At 61.7% G+C, this 18,954-nt stretch overlaps 1 protein-coding gene across 1 annotated transcript in view; it reads right to left on the bottom strand.

Moving 5' to 3' along the window:
- The window catches only part of SDK1 (sidekick cell adhesion molecule 1), a 157,952-nt gene that overhangs the window by 65,989 nt on the left and 73,009 nt on the right, over positions 1 to 18,954 (bottom strand). The window contains exons 13-16 of the mRNA XM_047089469.1: positions 17,805 to 17,999; positions 15,033 to 15,234; positions 8,345 to 8,448; positions 6,095 to 6,165 (exon numbers count right to left, since the gene is read on the bottom strand). Of these exons, the coding sequence (XP_046945425.1) occupies positions 6,095 to 6,165; positions 8,345 to 8,448; positions 15,033 to 15,234; positions 17,805 to 17,999 (572 nt within the window). The remainder of the gene's footprint in view (positions 1 to 6,094; positions 6,166 to 8,344; positions 8,449 to 15,032; positions 15,235 to 17,804; positions 18,000 to 18,954) is intronic.

The raw sequence follows: 18,954 nt of genomic DNA, 5'->3' as shown, positions 1-18,954 counted from the left end.
ACCCAAAGACAACAAGACGACCTTCAAGCCTGAAGGTCACTGGCAGCAAAACTGCTTGCAGATGTAATCGTGCACTTTGGACTGATGAACAGGTATGACGATGGTTAATTCACACAGGGAGCCTGAGCGTTCAACATTATCTACTCGGTAAAGTTGAAGACAAAGCATATTTTAGGAAGCAATTTAGAATCCAGCAATCATTTGATAAATACTGAGACGACACAAAGGTCCTTATAAGAGGAGAGAAATTTGGACACACAGGGAGAGCCTCGTGTGTGCAAGGAAGCAGAGACTGGAGTAGAGTGCTGTGATATTGTGACCCTCAAGAAAAATATTTGTTCCTTCAGAAGGACAAAATCTGCTTCTCATATACATGTCTTTGTCCAGAGCGACAGAGGTGTCTTTTGTCATGTGAATGAGGTGACACTTGGACCTCACCCAGGGAAGTGTGATCAGAGGGTGGGAACTTTCCGGGGGGAGCAGGGGGGACCTTTCCCCCCGACTTCTGGGGAAGGGAGAGGGACCGGAGGTTCAATCAGTCACCAATGGTGACTATGTAACGAAGCCTCCATAAAACCCTAGAAGACGGGGTTCGGAGAGCTCCTGAGTCAGTAAACATGCTAAGATTTGGGGAGAGGGGAGCACGTGGAGAGAGCCTGGGAGCTCCGTGCCCTCCCCCACACCTGGCCCTTGGCACCTCTCCCACCTGGCTGTTCCTGAGCTCTACCCTTTCACAGTAAACTGGCAGCTCGTAAGTAAAATGCTTCTCTGAGTTCTGGGAGCTGCTCTAGTCAAACCCGAGGAGAGGGCTGTGGGAACCTGACTGAAAGCCGACAGGTCAGAAGCACAGACCATCACCTGGCACTCGTGACTGGCCTCGGAAGTGGGGGACAGCCTCGTGCGACCGAGCCCTTATCTCGTGGGACCTGACGCTCTCTCCAGGTAGAATCAAGTTCAATTCCAGACACCCTGCCGGTGTTGGAGAATTGCTTGATGACGTGGGGAAGCCTCCACACACACGCTTCGGAACTGCATCCGGAAACGCGTTGGTGCATCTACAAGCTAAGGACCGCCAGAGGTGTCGGCAGCAACCGGAAGCCAGGAAGGAAGCTGACGCCTTGGCTTTGGCCCTCGGGCCTTCAGAACCGTGTGAGAATTCGTTTCTGTCATTCGAAGCATGTGGGGTGGAGTAACATGTTGTGGCAGCCACAGGACATTAGCACATCCTCGCCCCCGAACTCTCTCAATGCAATTCTTACTGTCTGAACCCAGGGACCAGAGGGATTCGGATGCTCTGATAATCCTGTTCTATTTCAACCCTTGCTACCCACAACCCAAAGAAACCAGGCTGATTTGGAAGATGCAGTATCCTGTTGTCCAGACCCTCCAACGGCATAGCTCACGTAACTCGTAATGATGTAGCTAGCCACGGCATACACGCAGGCCTGTACCAGAGGGACACGGCGTGCCTGGTATATTCAGGATGTTTTTGAACACGAGAAAAGCTCGCGTTAATTCACATGCAGGCTGCCTCCCTCACAGCCCCAGTGTGACAGTGACAGCTGACAGCTGCAGGGGTAATCTGACCTCTGACCTCTGCAGGAAGGCTGCAAAGGCCCCAGGACCTGACTGTGCAGGTGCACAGGCCAGAGGCACAATTGCTTGAGGGTAATTCGCTTTTCATGGAGAGAGAAGCCGGGGTTTAGGGAGACTGGCTTTCACTTGCCACAATTATCAACGAGCAGGAAGTTGGGAGTTCGGGAAAATAAGTGTCCTCCCTGGGGCCCAAATGGGGTTCTCCAACAGGCAGCAAATACCCCGCCCACGGCATCTGTGTCCACACACATCCCGGGCTGGAGGGAGGAGGGGAAGGGCCGAGGCCACCCATCCTGGGCGCACGAGCGTTTCTAGCCGAGGAGGAGAGGGTGGTCTCCAGGTGCGAGGAGAGGGACCCAAGCCCACGTCCCACAGGCACAGCTGCTACCCGCGACCGGGCAGGACCCACGTGTGGCAACAGACTCACTGGCGGCTGCTCCCGAAATGCCCTGGCGCGGCCCTCCCTGCAGGAGCCATCCGGGCTTGGGGAGGGGACAGGTGACCATGCAGCACGGAGGGTGGCCTCCTTAAGGCTGCAACAGGTCCTGGCCGCACAAAGGGCAGGCTCCATGGAGACTCCGGGGTCTGCCGCACGGGATGCTGAAATGGGTTTAACCACATTTTCTATTCCTGGAGTCTGGAGTAAACCCATCTGTCATTTGTGAAAGAGGCCTCTACGACTCTGGATGTCCTGGGAGGCATCAGTAGGGCAGCTCCATGCGACACAAAGTTCCAGAAGCCATGGGCTGAGTTCAGGCTCTGCAATGGAGTCTTGGCTCCTAGCAGTGTGGGCCTGGGCCGGTTGCTCAACCTCCCAGGCTCAGTCCCGTATCCCTAGCAGGTGGAAGCCTGGCTAGACTGTGTAGAGCCTCCTGTGACTCTGGCCAGAAGGTTCCCTTTCAGCCACAGACCTGCTTTTCCAGCCCTCGGCCCTGACCACACCGCGCCTGTAGTTTGCGATTCCACGCGGACTGGAGGCAAGGCCACGTCTGCGTCTTTTCCTTTCTATTTCCCCGCTGCACCTGTGGCAGGTTCTGGTCACAGCAGGTGCTCGCTCCGTGCCTGTGGGAGCGAGCGGGGTTTGCTGACGTCCCAGATGACCCCATCGATGGTTAGTTTCATCCTGGACTGGCCGCCTGTCTGGGAGATGCTTGGGCCCAGGAGGCCCTAGAAAACCTGGTTCCGACATGCCTCCCTTTGAAGCCTGGTGCTGAGTCCCGGTGGCTGTCACACCTCTGAGCCTTTGCTCTGTCTGTGCGTGATGCCCGGATGCCCATCCCTCTGCCTTCTACCTGGGGTGGGGGCAGGGAGCGTTCATCCTGCAAGACACAGCCAGAAGCCCCCTCCCGGCCCCCCTGACGAGGGCCGATTGCCCCCCTCCACGTCTTCCCACGAATGCGTCATAGGGCTCAGCCCGGTAAACAGAAGGTCCTCGAGGTCTTGACTGGGTCTTGTCCACCCCTGAGGGCTCAGCACCCTATGCAGGAACCGGTCCTCTGCAGGTGATGGAGAAAAGGAACAAAGCCAAGATACGTCCCGAGGAGGCCCCACTGCCCGCTGTCCAGGTGGGCTCACCGTCCTCTTAGGAAGGCGCCTGTTCCGGCACCAAGTCCACTGTGTGCTGAGTCCAACGTGCACGACATGATCTATTGCCTAAGAGGGTGTTTTTCGGCTCAAAAATGGCCTCAACCTCCACTTAGAGAAGTCTGTGGCCACACAAAGCCAACCGCATTTGAGTGACAGACTGCAGGAGCCCCCGGAAGTTTCAGAACAGCCAGCCTGAGTGCTGCGACCGATTCAGAAGCGTGTCTATTATGAGCTGCACTCGGTGCGGACACAATACCATCGCTGTCTAGAATAGACGCTCAAATCCTTAGATTTCAAACAGCACCGGACCCCATGAAAGGCCGAGATCGATTATCCTACCAGGAAAAATCAAACCTGACAGATTCGACACAGGGGCCACTCCAGTGGGTCAGCAGCCTTGAAATTACAGGCGGCGTTCGCATTTTTAAACAAATTACTGGGGGGAAAAAAAGGGTTTACAGGTGAAACGTTTCATTTGGAATGCAAATCTATATTTAAACGGAGTCTCTTTGTTCTCTTCGCTCTAATTTAGTAAATTACTCATAATTTTAATTATACTTCAATTGCCTGGCAGTTGACAGGCATTTATTTCTACAATACATCGTATTGACCACCTCCTGCTCTGGGCTTCTGGCAATTAGTTTGTTCTACTGGGCTCTGAACAGGGACAGCCGATGGCCACACACGCCAAGTTCCTTTGGTGCAGCTACCCACCATCCACGGAGCCGTCCAACCGCAACCGCGCGCTCGGGGGTGGGGTGGGGGGCAGGACGGGGGGCCAACAGCCGCTGTGTGGAGGTGAGGGTGCACCCCGAGCCTCAGCGCAGCCTCGATCGTAAAGGAGCCCACCTAGCGCCTGGCAAGCCAGATGGCGCGTCTACAAAGAACAAGCTCATTTTCTGGTAGAATTTAGCACGGTAGACAAGACCGATCTTTTGGCCGACTGAGTTAGTGGAGAGTGGGACACAGAAGCTCCCGAGACCTTGCGTTGCCATTCTGAACGTCTCCCCCCCACCCACCAAAGGCCCTGCTGCAGCCAGACGTGTGGACACCTAACGGGGCTCGCATCAGAGACCTCGGAGGTCACCTTTGACCTCCCAGTGTTACAGAGGAGGGGCCTGGAGCCAGAGACACCTGTCGGGGTCACGGCGGTCCCCCCCGCGAACTGGGGTCTGCAGACCAGAGTCCTTTGTCACTTAGCCGGGGCTCCGTGATGCGGTCCAGGGAAGCAGCTTCCCAGAGGCAGGCCCTCCGGTGAGGCCGGAAACTACAGAATGCCACAGCGGCCAATTTCCACTTTCACCGGATGACGTCTGGAACTATCTCCTGATCACCTTTAAGGGTTCCCTCACCCCTGGGAGGTGTCACTTAGCAGCAGAGAGTGAAGAAGGGCCCACAGCCACCCTGTCAATCCCTGGAGACTACCGCGTGCTTACTGGAACCCGGGCTATGGAAGTCCGGCTCTCGTCCGGGGAGAGAGGCTTGCCAAGTTCCGCCTGCATGGGTCTCCCGGCTGTACTCCTCAGTCGTGGCCAACGTGCACGTGGGTGGTGCCGAGTGGCCGCATGTGGGGAGGCAGCGGGAACCTTCGGCGGTCAGGAGCCACCACCCGAGAGTTCGGGAAGCCCCCTCACGGCTGGCGCCCACCCCCGACCCTGGTGTTCCGGGGCCTCCCGACTCGGTGCTTCTCTCCCTCTTGCTCCTTGCTGGGCTCCAGCGTGCCCCGTCCCGGCTGCTGGAGGCCGTCCACTTAGGACAGGTTCCCTGAAGGTCACCTCTGCTTTTCCCCTCTCCCTCCCCACCCTGCCCTTCATCTCCACCCTTTCCAACGGAATCCCTTCCAGCCCTCCCTTTGTGCCAGCCTCTGCCCCCAGCAAGGCACGGCCTCTCTCTCTCCAGGGCCACACCCAGACCATGGCCTCCTCTCGGTTCCGGCGTCACCTGGGTGCCTTCACCTCCAGACCCTCACACCGGCCCCTCCCCTCCTGCTGGCACTCTCCCGGACGGTCCCCTCAAGGAAGAAGCCCACGCCGCACAGACCCCCTCTGCGGCCCACCGGTCGGAGGCAGACCTCACCTCACTGCGGCCACGAACACAGACCAGGGCACCGGGCCCCACCTCCCGACCCCAGGACCCCCGGCTCCAGGCACTGCCCTCCCCCTCCTCAGGACAGCCGCCCCATTCTGGCCTCAGGAACCTCCTCGTTGGCCAGAGCCCCCACGATGTGCTCACCACTGCCCTGGGCCCCTGCCCGGCCCGGCTCCAGCCCGGCTCGTGAACCCGACCCCCTGCCTGGTGAGCCCTCTCCCTCAGACCTGGTCGGTTCCTCGGCACTTCTGCCCCTCTGTTATTTTTGTTCTCGATGCATGGTATTGTTAGCAAAAGCACCGAAATTTTCCAATTTGGCATAGAGAGGGCACAGTGTCCTTTCTATGTCCTAATACAGCGCTGTTTAGCGGCCCAAGATTATTTGATTATGTAGGATAGCGTGCCTTCATTTGACTCACTGCTCACTGAAGATTCAGACCTGGGAGTAGGGAGGACTCCCCGCGGGTATCTTGTCTGGTTGCAAATGATTCTTGTAGAAAAGACACCTCCACAGGCTATGGTTTCACTGCCCTGTAGGACGCCACCCAGTTCTGTACGTGCCATGGAGGCCTCGCTGGGCCACCCTTCTCCAGATGCCTGGAACATTCTGCCCTGACGCTGGGCACCAGCCCTGCCGTCCTGCTGGCCCTCCCCGGTGAGCTGCGTTCAAGCTCATTCCCACACGCGTGGCCATCAGGGAGCCCCGTGCACTGCGGCCCCGTCTGCACGCCAACCAGGCTGTTTCCTCTGACCGGCGACCCTGACGAGGGGCCCGGCCTCCGACAGTGGCGTAGGAAACACCCTGTGATTCCCTGGCCCTTACCTGCCACTGGATCAGAACGGAGGAGGTCGTGTGCGGTGTCACCGAGACGGAACTGGGAGGCTCTCCTGGAACTGGAATCCAAGAAAGAAGAAAGCCAGGGTTAGCTGGTCCGGGCTGTACTTGGTCGCCGTCCCGGAGCCAGCCCTCTCCTGGTGCTGGCGAGGACGCAGGGCCGGGGCCTGGCCGGGGCTTGGGAAGCGGGCCAGCCAGCAGCCCCACCTCCCTCCCTTCCCTGTGGATGCCCTTCCCCACCCAACTGCAAACGGGAAAGAAGGGACCGGATAGTGCCCTGCCCTTACCCCCCAGGCGGACCCACACAGAGACGCAGGGCGTGTGAGGCTCTCTTCCTTGGGAACCCTGCCCGGGGAGCCTTCCTGCTGGTTCCACATCTTCTCAGGGGCCCACAACACCTCCCTCAGGGAGAGACATCAATTTTTTAAGGTGCGTAGGTCAGAGTGGCTCTGAACAGGACAAAAGATCGGGCCAGGCCAGAGTGCTCCCATGCTCACGCGCGAACGTGACTGTCAACGGAGGGGTGTGACTGCTAGTGGCTGAGGGTCGTCTGCCCGTGGACGTGGCCCTACACGCCGGGAACTAAAACCCTGCAGCTGTCCGCCATGTCCACCGCTGTGAGATCCTGAGGCCGTGCGTTAAGTGTTCACGAATGGTCACTGACTAGAATGATTTAGGCTGTTCTCCCCACCCCGTCCCACGTGACTAGCCAAATCTTGGTCCCCGGGTCACCTGCTCTGTACCTGCCGGGGCACCCAGCCCCTGGGACATCAGCCACACCTCCAGCCCCCCATCCTGCCTTCTGGGGAGCTCTCTCCACCCTGCTCTCTGGCCTCTTGCTGGTCTGTCTTAAGTCGGTGGTGACCCTCATCCAGCTTTCTGGATCACACCCGATTGCAATTTCGGGGGGGAGGGGGGCTCAACAGCCCAACCACCATAGTAAGAAAACGTTTCTCAGCAAACCATCCACACGTTGAAAACCCCCGCCCCTGGCCCAGGGCTCCCAAGCCCTCGAGTCTGAGAGTCTCAGCAGATCTGTGGTTCTGGAGACAATACAGTGCAAACACAATGAGAACCAACTGCAAAGAGAAAACTGCGAGTCTCAGAAGAGGAAGACAACAGGACAGGTGCCTCAAAAGAAATGATTTAAATATCAAAGGATTGAGACAGGCCTTCGGGAGCCTGGAAGAGGCCCCTGAATGTTTTTTTCTTTTCAGAACAGGCCAGTTCTGACTGAGCCCCGTAAGGGAGGCCGCGGGGTCCTGCTCACTGGCTTGCAATTTCCTGAGACTCCCCACAAAATCAGCTTGCTCTATTTGCTTCTTTTTGCCAAGAATTAATGCTTCGTCTCAAATAGCACCTGAGTTGTGTTAAACGTAAGATTAAAATAGGAGCCAGAAAGATGACCAGCTTTTTGAGGGGCCTGTTCAGGCCGTGGGCCCCCTGGGCGTGCTTCCGGAAGGGTCCCGGAACGCCTCTGCCGGTCCTCCAGGGCACCGAGGCCGCATGCCGGTGAAGCTAGGCTCCCAGGCCATGAAAGAGGAAGACAGAAACTCTGGGAAGGAACCCAGCGCTGCTGCTGGGCGAGCGGAGGGCTCAGGCTTGCGGCCTGGGACGAGGGCTGCAGCACTGAAAGCGGGCCTGACCGCGGGGGCGGCGCCCCCGGCGGGACCTACACCGATGCCGCGGCTCTGGCCCGGCCCGGCGGGATCCGCACACAAAATCACACCAGCTCTTCAGCCCCGCTCCTCCGAGGTGGGAGGGAGCGGGTCAAGACCGCCTGGAGCTTTTAGGGGACCTCGCCCCCATCCGCCATGGCTTACCGGTGTGCTTTTGCCAAATGGCAAGACTGGGGAGTGGTTCGTGGATGAGAAAAACATGGGGACACCTCCGAAAACCCAGCCGCCCTGCGACATTTATTTTTAATGACTCCATAAATTATTCAATTTCTGGGTTGCTGATGGGTCGAAGAGGTTTGGAAGCCAATCAAAGAAACCCCCGTTCCATCTGGAAGCCCTTGAAGTCGGCTTCACGGCCACAGGCTGTACGGAGAGCTGGGAGCCGCGTGTTGCTGACTGAATTCTACTGCTCGCGCCACCGCCCTCCCTCCCGCGGGTGACCCCTTCCTGGCTCCAGATGAAAGCGGGGCCTCTCTCTGCAAGCCCGTGTCTTGGTGCCCAAAGGTGGCAGCCGGGAAGGGGCCGGCGTCCGCACCCGCCGGGGGCCCGGCCGGCTCACCGTCTTGCAGCGTGGTGACGGCGTCCGTCTCCGCACTGAAGTCACTGTCCCCGATGTCATTGGTGGCTTTCAGGCGCAGCTTGTAGGAGGTGAAGGGCCTCAGCCTGAAACACGGAAGAAGGCTGAGTCCTGAGCCCTTCCCCTCTGCCCCCTGCCCCGGGGCTCCGGCCGGAGTGAGTGGGCAGCTGGAGCAAGACGTGCCGGGGACCAGGGAGTGAGTCCTGCCCGGGGAGGGGCCCTCAGACCGCCAGCTCTGTCTGTCTGGGAGGGATTTCCAGACAGGAGGGGAGCCCGGAACTCCCTGGCCGGGAAGGCGGTTTTGCTTTGGGCTCCTCCGGGGGGGAGGGGGGGAACCACCTCCTCCTATAATTAGACCCTCTCCTGCAGAGGAAACCAGTGCTCTCTGAGGGACTCGGAATTCTTCAGGAGGAGCTAATTACCACATCCCTCACACCATTCAGAGCGTGAAACCGGTCCTCCTAACCACGTCCTTGCTCACCCGTACGTGTTCCTTTGTGCAGGTCGGCGCTGGCCGGGCCCCCCCTCCCCGCCCCTCATCCCTGTTTATGCAGCCGGACGCGGCACCAGCTTCGCCCCGGTTAACTGCACGGCAGCCCTGTGGGGCGCGTTCGTGGTGATTCCCGTTTCAAGGATGGGTAAATAGAGGCCCAGTCCCGTTAAGTCCCTTGCCCGCTGCCAGAGGGCTGTAAATGGCCCGGCCAGGGCTGGAGGAAGACCTTGTCATGAGGCCACCCCGTCCACTGTACCTAAGACCGAGATAATGCCAACTGTCCAAGGCGGGGAAACGTCCCCTCCCAGCCCCCGGCAAGGATTTACGGCACACTGCTGGCTGCCACCTCTGGACCACCACCGTCCTTTCTTTCCTCCTTTCCTTCCCCCACATCAAGCAGTTCCGTGCTGACGGGGCTGGTGTGCTGAGCTCCGTACGTCGCCCAAGACTAGGACTCAGGACAAACTTCTGTGCAGAGGACACTGTCTTCGTCCGGTCCTCGGCTGGACCGCTCCTGTGGACGCCCTGGTGTCCGTCTCCCAGACCAGGAGAGTAGCGTGACCCTGGGCTCTGCCCCTCCCGTCCCTCAGGGGGGGAGGTGTGGCCCACTTCCTCCGCTACTAGCAGGCAAAGCCCTCACCGCCTCTGAGCCGGTCCACTGTCCTCCCTCCCAGGCCAGCCTAGAAACCTGTGGGCTTCAAACCAAGCCCCGTGGAGCCTGGGAGGCTCCGAGGGGCCCTCTCGGAGGCCGGGGTCCCCACACCCCCTGTGTCAGCCAACAGCGGCCCCGCTTCTGTCCGGCTCGCGAGTGGGGTCTGGGTAATGATGCCTAGAGGAAGGATTCTGCTTTTTCTGCGAGGTAACTACTGTTGGACCCACGGTCAGAAGAGTCTTCCTCTAGCCCTGTTTTCACGTTGCTCTCCCGCTGAAGATGGTGGGACGGGATGACACTGCTTCTGTCGGCCGGCACAGGACACTCTTCCTTCGAGCCCCGCCGAGACGGGGGCTCGCCCTGCTGTGGCTGGTCCGCGACTGCAGGCCTGTCTCCCGGCCTCTCTGCACCCTGGTTCCACAGCTGGAAAAGTGGCGGGCGACCCTGCTGTGGCCCCGGCTGTCCTGGGGGTGCTCCTCTAATTTTAAGGTTTTGTTTTATTTCTTTGAGAGACAGAGGTAGAGTCTGGGCAGGGGAGGGGCAGAGAGAGAGGGAGACAGAGAGGGAGAAGCAGGCTCCAGGCTCTGGGCTGTCGGCACAGAGCCTGACGCGGGGACTGAACCCATGAACGCGAGATCATGACCGGAGCCAGAATGGGATGCTTAACCGACTGAGGCACCCTGGCGCCCCAATCCCGGGGGTGCTTCTAAAGTGCCACCCTTAAGAATGATCTTTGCTCCTCGATTCTGGGGGAGATCTCCTCTATTAAGTTAAAATAAACAAGTAACTTCCCATCTGTTCTTAGCTTCCTAGGAGCTATTTCATTGAATTCTGGTGACAACCGTGAGCTTTTCTCCTGTTTCCTGCCTCACTCACCGGAGGCCCCCGTGTTTGGACTAGCTTCTCCTTGGACTAGAGGGCAGTGGAGGGCCAGCTGCCAGGAGCGTGCACTCTGGAGCCAAACTGTGTGAACTCTAACCCGTTGTGACCTTGGGCAGGGTGTCGTGCCGCAGGGGCGCCCAGGTCGTGAGGTGGGCGCGTGGATCGCACTCAGAAGAGGCACGTGGAAGAGACTCTGGCACCCGGTGCGTGCTCACCCAATACGGGCTGTTCTCCTTATCATCACCGCCCTCTGGTACCAGCATACGTGGCCCCAGGAAGAGCCCGTCCCACCGTGCTCGGTGCCCATCTGTCTCCTCATCTCCCCCGCCGTGATCTGCCATTAGCCGTTTCTTCCTTGACCACCGTCTGCCTCCTCCACCTTCAGGACTCCGTGGGGACAAGGACCGAGTTGGCCTCGTTTACTGCTGCGCCCCCAGCACCAAGAACAAGGCCTGGCACCTAGGAGGTGCTCGGTGAACATCTATGAGTGGATGAATGAATGGATGGGAATGAAATAGTTATCTCCAAAGCGCCCTGGGAGGGTTGAACGCGTGTAACCATCAGCATGGCATCCGGCAGGCGGGAGATGCTCCGGAAATGCCCCTTGTCACCGTATGCAGAGCTTACGTTCACTCGGCGTGTTATATTTAAGCGCTTGGGTGGGGGCGGGGGGACGCGGCTTACAGTCCGGGTTCCTCCCACCGACCTAGAGGCAGCGTCTCACACACAGAAGGAGCTCCCGAGATTCATTCATCCATTTCGGTTGTAATAATGAAGCACGAGTCCTGAGGAGTTTAGACGTCACCTACCACTGCCTCTCTGTACTTAATACTACCTGTAAGGTACTGAAAACACCTATTAAGAACCCAGGATTTGCATCACAGAGAGCAAGGAATATCGAACCCCTGGATAATATCCTTGGCCAAATTTACCTGACTTCTCACATGGCTTTATTTTTAAAGATCACACAGAAGGAGGACGAGGAGGAAGAGGAGGGCAAAGAGGAGGAGGAGGACGACGACGACGAGGACGAGGACGAGCAGACCAAGAACGCAGTGGACATGAGGCCAGCGCACTGACTTTAGCGGAATCCCTGGTGCTTCACACCCTAATCCCCTCTGGTCGCGGTAGTTTGGGCTGATCCACGGTGTCCCCGTGGGGATGTGCAGAGGGATGGCAGGACGCATTATCACTGGATACGCAGCCATCGCCTGAGCTCACGTTGCCACCATCCCACCCTAGTGACGTCCAGAATGTCCGTGTGGCTCTGGGCTCGCGGACCTTCTCCTCCCGGACGGAACTGCATTTCTGTGGGCGGCAGTCACCCACCAGGGACCGACGCTGCCTCGGTGTCCCTCAGCCCAGCGCCACCCCTCCTGCTCCAGAGCCACGTCCTCTACATGTGGGGACGGCCCCTCGATGCACACGGTTAAACTTTTTGCTTAGAACTTTTGTTGAGACTTTCAGGTCTTCTGGTCATTAGCGGATTTCATGCGATCGGCACAAGTAAAACGTCAAAAGAATGTAAAAAAAAGGAAGGAAAACGTAGCTACGAGAACACGTGCCACGGGGCCGCACAGAGCGCTGCTCTCTCGGGAAGGGGGCCGGTGGCTTGTTTCTGCTGACGGGCGGAGGGGGCCCTTTTGGGGGCTGATGACAGCTTCTCCCACGGCAAGTCCAACTGTCCAGAAACACGGGCCCCCTCTCTCCAACACGAAGTCCCGTGCACAGCGTTGGTCTGTTTGATTTCAGGAGATTCCCTGACCGGAAAGGCCGGTGGATTTTACCTTCCCCCTTTCTCCGGGATGGTCACACATGGAAGTGGGGTCGTTTTTATCCGCAAGCACATTCTAATTAAGCCGAGCAGCAGCGCAGCAGAGTGGAGCTTACGAAGCAAGCTGGGCTGGCTCCACCGCACCCTCCCGACCCTCGGGGGGACTCAGGGCCCTGGGAGGGGGGCAGCTAGGATGCTGTCCTCCGAGGGGCTGAGAGCTGCGCCTCTCGGGTTCTGGGGCTGTCGCTCCAAGGGTAAGCGGGGTGCTGGCAGAAGTGGGGGACGGAGTGGGACTGCTGGGGACTAATGGAGGCAGATCTTGGGGTCGCAGAGCTGAAAGGAACAGCGAGGTCACCCCTCCGTCTCTTTCTCACATGAGGCAACGAGGCCCAGCGAGCCTGTGCGGCGGACCTTCCCAAGGCCCCGGCGCTGCCGGGCTCGGCGGACTTCGCGGGCTCGGCGTCTGGGTGATAAGACACCAACCGCAGGCCCTCGTGCATTAGCGGGACAGTCTGAGGCCGTGAGCTTGGAGCTACAGACCCAGCTGGCACCAGAGCTGAAGGGCCCCGAGGGCCTCCCTCTCTCGTGCGGAGAAGCGCGGCTTGTGTCTGCGCCTCTGCTACCTCATCTGCCAAGTGTGGTCTGGACGCCTGCGGGCCTGCGACGGACACCGTGCGAGCCCCGAGGAGGACAGAACGCCGTCTGGCGTGGGGACGACAGTGGCAACGACAGCGGCTTTGATAGTGACCGCGGCGAGGAAGACCCCGCGGGAGCCCTGGCGGTCTGAAGCCTCCAGACGAGGTCCCAGAGGTGAGCGCCACACGGATGCCACTCCCCCCTGCTCTTCCTACGATGAAAAGTGTAATCACAGCTGTAACCGTATCTAGTTTCCTAGACACCAGCTCGCCGACGCGCACGTCTGAGCCACCGCCGACCCTTCCGTGGGGGGCCAGGCCGCGCCTCGGGCCCCGCTGGACACACCCCTGGTGCTGGGGGCTGTTCATCCTCCCTTCCGGACTGATCTGGTGCTGCCGGCATCATGTGACGGGGGGGGGGGGGGGGAGGGTGGGTGTCACTGGGCCACGAATATCATTTGGGTCCCCGGCAGCTGGAGCTGTAAGCTGACGAGCCGCCCTCCTTCTCAGACTGCAACCCGCCCTGAAGGCCGTCTGCAAAGGGGACATTACATCTGGGGGCCACGACAGAGATGCTGGGAGACCCGTGCCACCTGCTCGGGGCAGCTCATGGATGTGCGGGGAGGACACACGCTCCCCACCACAGTCTGGGCCCGGCGCTGCCGGGACCCGCGTGCCGCCCGCAGGCCGCACAACAGCGCGGAAGGGGAGCACTGAGGAGCTGCCCAAGACCGCCCGCGTGGCACCTGCACCTGGACAGCTGAGGCCTCAGTCTCTGCTTTCCTGCGACGCCCCAGTGCTGACCACGCCCATTAGCGCATCACACGCCACCTCGGTCACGTGCTCGCTCCCCGAACCCTTCTCTCCGGGCCTTGCTGTTGCCACCTGCTGGAGGCGGTGACGGAGCCACGCTCCAGCCCCCACGGCGCCCCGCAGCCTGCACTGTCCCTCCGGGGTGGGGGGGGTGAGGGTCAAGACTGCCGCAGGAGCCCCCACCCTGGCTGCTTTCCCTCCGCTCGGGTTCGGCCAAGGGCGGGAGCTGAGCCCCGCGGCCTGGCAGAGGGGGCGGGTCAGGACGTCAAGGCAGATACTGGGGCCGCAGGCAAGAACGACTCTTCAGACCCCGGCTCTCACGCATAGAATGGGGACGGCGGTCTCCCCCCACCGGCCCACCACGCGGGTCTGATGAGAAACGTGCGAAATCTCCCAGGACGGTGCCCAGAACCGGGGTGCGGGGGCGCCGAGGACGCGGTGTTGGGTCTGAACGATGGCCAGCCTGGGAAATAGCATCTGGCCCTCCTCTGCCCTCCCGAGAGGGGCTGGCCGGGCTCCTGGAACCCTGGGAGCCGATGGGACGTGTTCCTCAGCGGCCCCCTCGTGGCCAGATGTGAGCTTCATGGAAAGTGACCGTGGCCAGCGCCACAGAAGGAGCACAAGGAAGATGTCGGGCCAGCTCCCTGGACAGGCCTGCCCCCCGACATCCCGGGGCTTCTGCAGGGCGGTGTGAGCAGTGCAGCCCGGGCCCACCGTGGGGACGTGGGGCCTGAGGTCACTTTTGAGAACCTTCACCTAGACGGTTACGGAACCTTCCTCCCCCGCCATAGAGGGGGAGCCCTCGTCCCTCACCATAGAGACGGGTGTCCTTGACCCCACCGTAGAGGGGGGAGCCCTCGTCCCTCACGCTGTAGAGAGGGGTGGGAATGGGAGAAGGGTCCTAAACGAGGCCATGGGAGCCAAGAGCTGAGCTGTGGTGGTCGGTGCTGCTCCCTTCCCCCCCTTGCCTGGTGGCTCACTGGTAACTGGATACGTGCGGGGTTCTCATCGTGCAGCGGGGACGTTCCTCCCACGCCCCTGATCAGCCATCGCGAACGGATGACAGGGGTGGGAGCCGCCTGCCTTGCCGACTGCGAGAGGGAGCACAAAGAGAAGGTGCGACTCTTTCAGCCCGCAACACCCCTTCCCCGCGCCTCCCCTCCTCCACACCTGCGTCTCAGGGGGTAAGGCGCGGGGCCCACGCTTCCGGGCTCACGTCCCCGTCATCTGTGCCTCTTCCGTCCCCGGGGCCTGGGCTTGCAAACCACCTGCGCAGGGCGTGCGTAGAAGGCCAGACCCGGGGAGGCCCGAGTGGGCTCCAGGACGCGGAACCCTGGTCCCTGGCGGAGGGAGCGTGCGCCAGGAGCGGAGACGAGGGCAGGCGCCCGTTCCCCGGGGAGGGCCCTCCCGGCTCTGGGTACCTTTCGACAGCACAGGCCGTGGCCTCGTGGCTGATGGACGAGGAGTACGTGTGCCACTCTCCCCCCGGCAGCTCTCGCACCTGCACGGTGAAATAGCGGATGGGGGAGGCCCCGTCGCTGCCCGGGACCCACTGGAGCTGGAGGCTGCGAGCCGTCACTTCCGCCTGGGGCACCAGGAGCTCTCTGGGGGGCGCCGGCCGCTCTGCAACCCAAAGAGAACAGAGCAGGGGCGGTGAGAGGGCGCTTCTCCGGGAGGGCTCCGCGGGAGCACAAGCCTGGGGACTCGGCTCCCCACGGGATCAGACAACGCGGAGATGATTGCCGCACGTGGCTGGAGACCCCGGCTTGCTCCCGGAACGCGGCACTGTCAGCGCAGAGACAGAGAGAGGTGAGCCCACACGTGCCCCCCACACGACCACCTCCGAATGACACCTGGGCTCTTGCGAGCACCTCCAGGCCCCTCTGATCTCGGGCTCAGTGCGTCTGTCGCGCGGAGGCCGACCCGAGCCTGACACACGGCGGCGTCCGGCTCGGCATCCCCGGGGCCGGTCACTGCCGCCCTGCGCGGCGGCGACAGGGAACGCAGGGTGCACGGGGCCAGGACCCCGCTTCGGAGTGTGGATCGTTACCGTCCCGCGCCTCCTCGCCCATCGATTCCAACAGGGCGACTCCACACAGGGAGGAATAATTGTTTAATGGTTTATCATGAAGATTATTGATTCGGAGGAGAGTGCGTGGTGGGTAATAAAGCAGCGACTGACTGCGGGCCCTGCGGCGACGGTCTGGAGGAGCGCTTCCGTCTTACCCGGTCAGCAGTCCTCTCGCAGGGCTGGAGCTGGGGCTGCCCGCTTCCTCATACCCCCTTGCCCCTTGAGCACAGCTCCCCTGGGCAAAGCTTTGCTGGGCCCCCTCTCTCTGAGCCTAGAGCACGGAGGGCCTGTGGGCCCTGGAGGAAATCCGCTGAGCTCCGTGGACCCCAGGCAGGTGGTGAGGGGGGGTCGGGGTGCGGGCTGAGGTGTGGGTGAGGTAGGTGGTGCGGGGGGGGTCAGGGCATGGGCTGGGGTGTGGGTGAGGCAGGTGAAGCAGGGGGCAGGGCACGGGCTGGGGTGCGGGTGAGGCAGCTGGTGAGGGGGGTCAGGGTGCGAGCTGGGGTGTCAGCCCTAGGCACGTGGTGTGAGGGTTGGGGTGTGGGCTGGGGTGTGGACCCCAGGCAGGTGGTGAGGGGGGGGGGTCGGGGTGCGGGCTGAGGTGTGGGTGAGGCAGGTGGTGCAGGGGGATGGGGCACGGGCTGGGGTGCAGGTGAGGCAGGTGGTGCGGGGGGTCGGGGTGCAAGCTGGGGTATGGGCCCCAGGCAGGTGGAGCGGGGGGGCAGGGCACGGGCTGGGGTGCGGGTGAGGCAGCTGGTGGGGGGGGTCGGGGTGCAAGCTGGGGTGTGAGCCCTAGGTACGTGGTGTGGGGGTTGGGGCGCAGCTGTGGTGTGGGCACACGTCTCCCAGCCCCAGCAGCTCCGCTGTGAACCAGACCAGGGTGCCGCGTGAAGGGCACCCGTGTTAATGCCTCCACTTGGATTTAAGTCACATCAGACCTTTAGCAAACCTGTGTCTTTCCCCGTGCCTTAGAAAGTGCTGGATTTCCCTACAGGGCTGCACGGATTCTGAGGAGGGCGAGAGGCTTTGGGAGCGGCCCTCAGGGCCCGGGCTGCTTCCCTGGCACTGAGAGCGCTGGCCGGACCGCGTCCCGGACGGGACGAGCCTGCGGACCTTGGCCGCAGCTGTAGGAGGGGTTCTCCCGGGGCCCGTCCTCTGTCCCAGGGCCCCGTGCTGGGGGCCATCGGATGGACCGCGTTTTGGGCTGACGGCGCGGCCCGCGTGTGCGTGGCCGTCTCCTCCACCCGCTTCACGCTCTGGAGGGCGCTCTGTGACCCTGGGATTTCTGTCCTCCAGTTAATAGCAGAGATGCTCGTGGGAGGAGGGGGCGAGCATCTCGGGGAGGCTGCAGCTGCTCTGGGGTGGGCGTCGTCATCTTTGGGGAACCGAGGCTCAGGGTTTGGGGTCACGGGACTCACAGACGGGGGGAGGGTCCGGCCTTCGAGCCTGCAGCCAAGCTGCCAGGGTCAGCGGCCCGGAGCGGTGGCCCCTGGGGAGGAGGCTGCTGAGGCAGATTCCAGAGCGAGGCTCGAGGGCGGGGCCTCGGTGAGAAACCCGCAGTGCATTTCTGTGGCAAGAGCCGTGTCCATGCAAACCGCTGGATCCGTCTGCGCCCAACTTCCTCTTCCACAGAATCGGGGCTTGCAGCGCTCTTGCCCCCAGGCTTGGTGAGGACAGACCAAGACGGTGCTTGGAACGGAGGAGGCGCCCGTCCAGACAGATCTCCCTAGGAGTGCTGGGCAGGAAGCGTGCTTACCGAGCACCCGCTCGACTGGGCACGTGGTTTTGAACATCAGAGACCAAGCGCCTGCCTTCAGGGAGCTGCCCTTAAACAGGGGGACTCAGTGCAGCCCTGGGCCAGTGACACAACCTCTCTGAGCCGCGTCTCTCTCGTTAAAGCTGGGACATTCGTGCCTCTCTGGTAAACGTCAGGCCGTGTAGGCACCCTATGGTAATGTGTCCGGCTACAGGTGCGGCTCAGAGGGTGCTCGATAAATGCATGGGTCCCGGAGCCACCCAGGGCCCGACCCAGGAAGCCGTGGACCCAGCAAGTCCCCGGCTCCCACGCGGGGCCGTCTCTCCCCACTGTGGCACCAGGACAGCAGATTCGGGTCTGAGGTCTTACCTCTCTTCTCAGTGGTGATGACGGTGGCCTCCAGAGGCTCCCCCCAGCCCTGCCTCGTCTTGGCCGACAGCCGAAAGATGTAGGCCGACTCTGGGGCCAGCTCCGTGGCCGTGAACTGCCTCACCGTGGCGCCCACCTCCACCGTGGTGAACGTGTTGGGGCTGCTGCTGGCCAGGCGGTAGGCGATCTGGTAGCCTGCGGGTGGGGCAGGAGGGCCACCCGTCAGTCACGCAGGCTCGCGGGGACCCCGCTTTCCCGCCACCCCGCCACCACCCTGCTTTGTCTCTCCTGCTTCCTTCCTCCTCGGCCAGCATCTGACAGGTAGACGTGGTGACACATGGAGCCCCTGAGCGCTGGGCCCCATGACTCTCTTCCCCCTTCTGCCCTCCGCCACCCGCCCCTCCCCTCGCAGGGCCAAGGGCCGTGCCTCCTAGAAAGTTCTTTCAAAGGCGCCCTTCTCACATCAGTGACTCGTCACCCTCCCTGCCGCCCGCCCCTCCTCTGTGCCTCCCGCCCCAGGAAGTGCCAGCACCCCACCCCTGGGCTAGGGGCTCCACCGCACAGAACTCTCCTGGCCCGGGGGGCAGCGAGCTTCAGCGGCTCTGAACGTCTCCTAAAGTTCCCGGTTATCAAGGGATTGTGGTCGATCTGATGTTATTAATGATCACACCTCCCAACCAGGCTGCGCCGGGACTGCCTCCACACGTCCGAAGAGGCCACCTGTCGGACCCGGCCGGGGACGCGGCGCGCCCCGCCTTCTCTCGGGCACCGACGGCTATGCGTCCATCTGCACTGGCGAAAACCAGAACTGGCGGGCGGGGCGTGGTGGCATCCACAGGGCAATGCCCTCCTGGCAGTGGGGGGGGGGGGGTGGTGGCAGGCAGCAGAGCCGAACCCTGTGCCCGTCAGCCCTGCCTTCCCTGGCCTCCCGGGGGTGGCGCGGCCGCCAGCGACAAGGCCGCGGTACTTGCACAAGACTGCCCGCCTCTCCGCGAGAGACACCCTTCCACCTTTGTCTTCCTTCTGGCACCTTCTTTGGCTCCACTGGAGACCGAGCTTACCGGCATCTTCCCGGCTCCCGCACTCGGTCTTCTGTGAAACCACACAAGGAGCCAGTCTCGGGCGGCCACGTGTGAGGGGGGGACAACTC

The sequence above is a fragment of the Lynx rufus genome, unplaced genomic scaffold (assembly GCF_022079265.1).
Source record: "Lynx rufus isolate CCGP_SWC_20201006 ecotype Redwood Valley unplaced genomic scaffold, mLynRuf1.p SCAF_27, whole genome shotgun sequence".
In the NCBI taxonomy this organism is placed as follows: Eukaryota; Metazoa; Chordata; class Mammalia; order Carnivora; family Felidae; genus Lynx; species Lynx rufus.
Note: the sequence above shows the minus strand (reverse complement) of the source record. Positions and strands in the feature narration are given on the sequence as shown.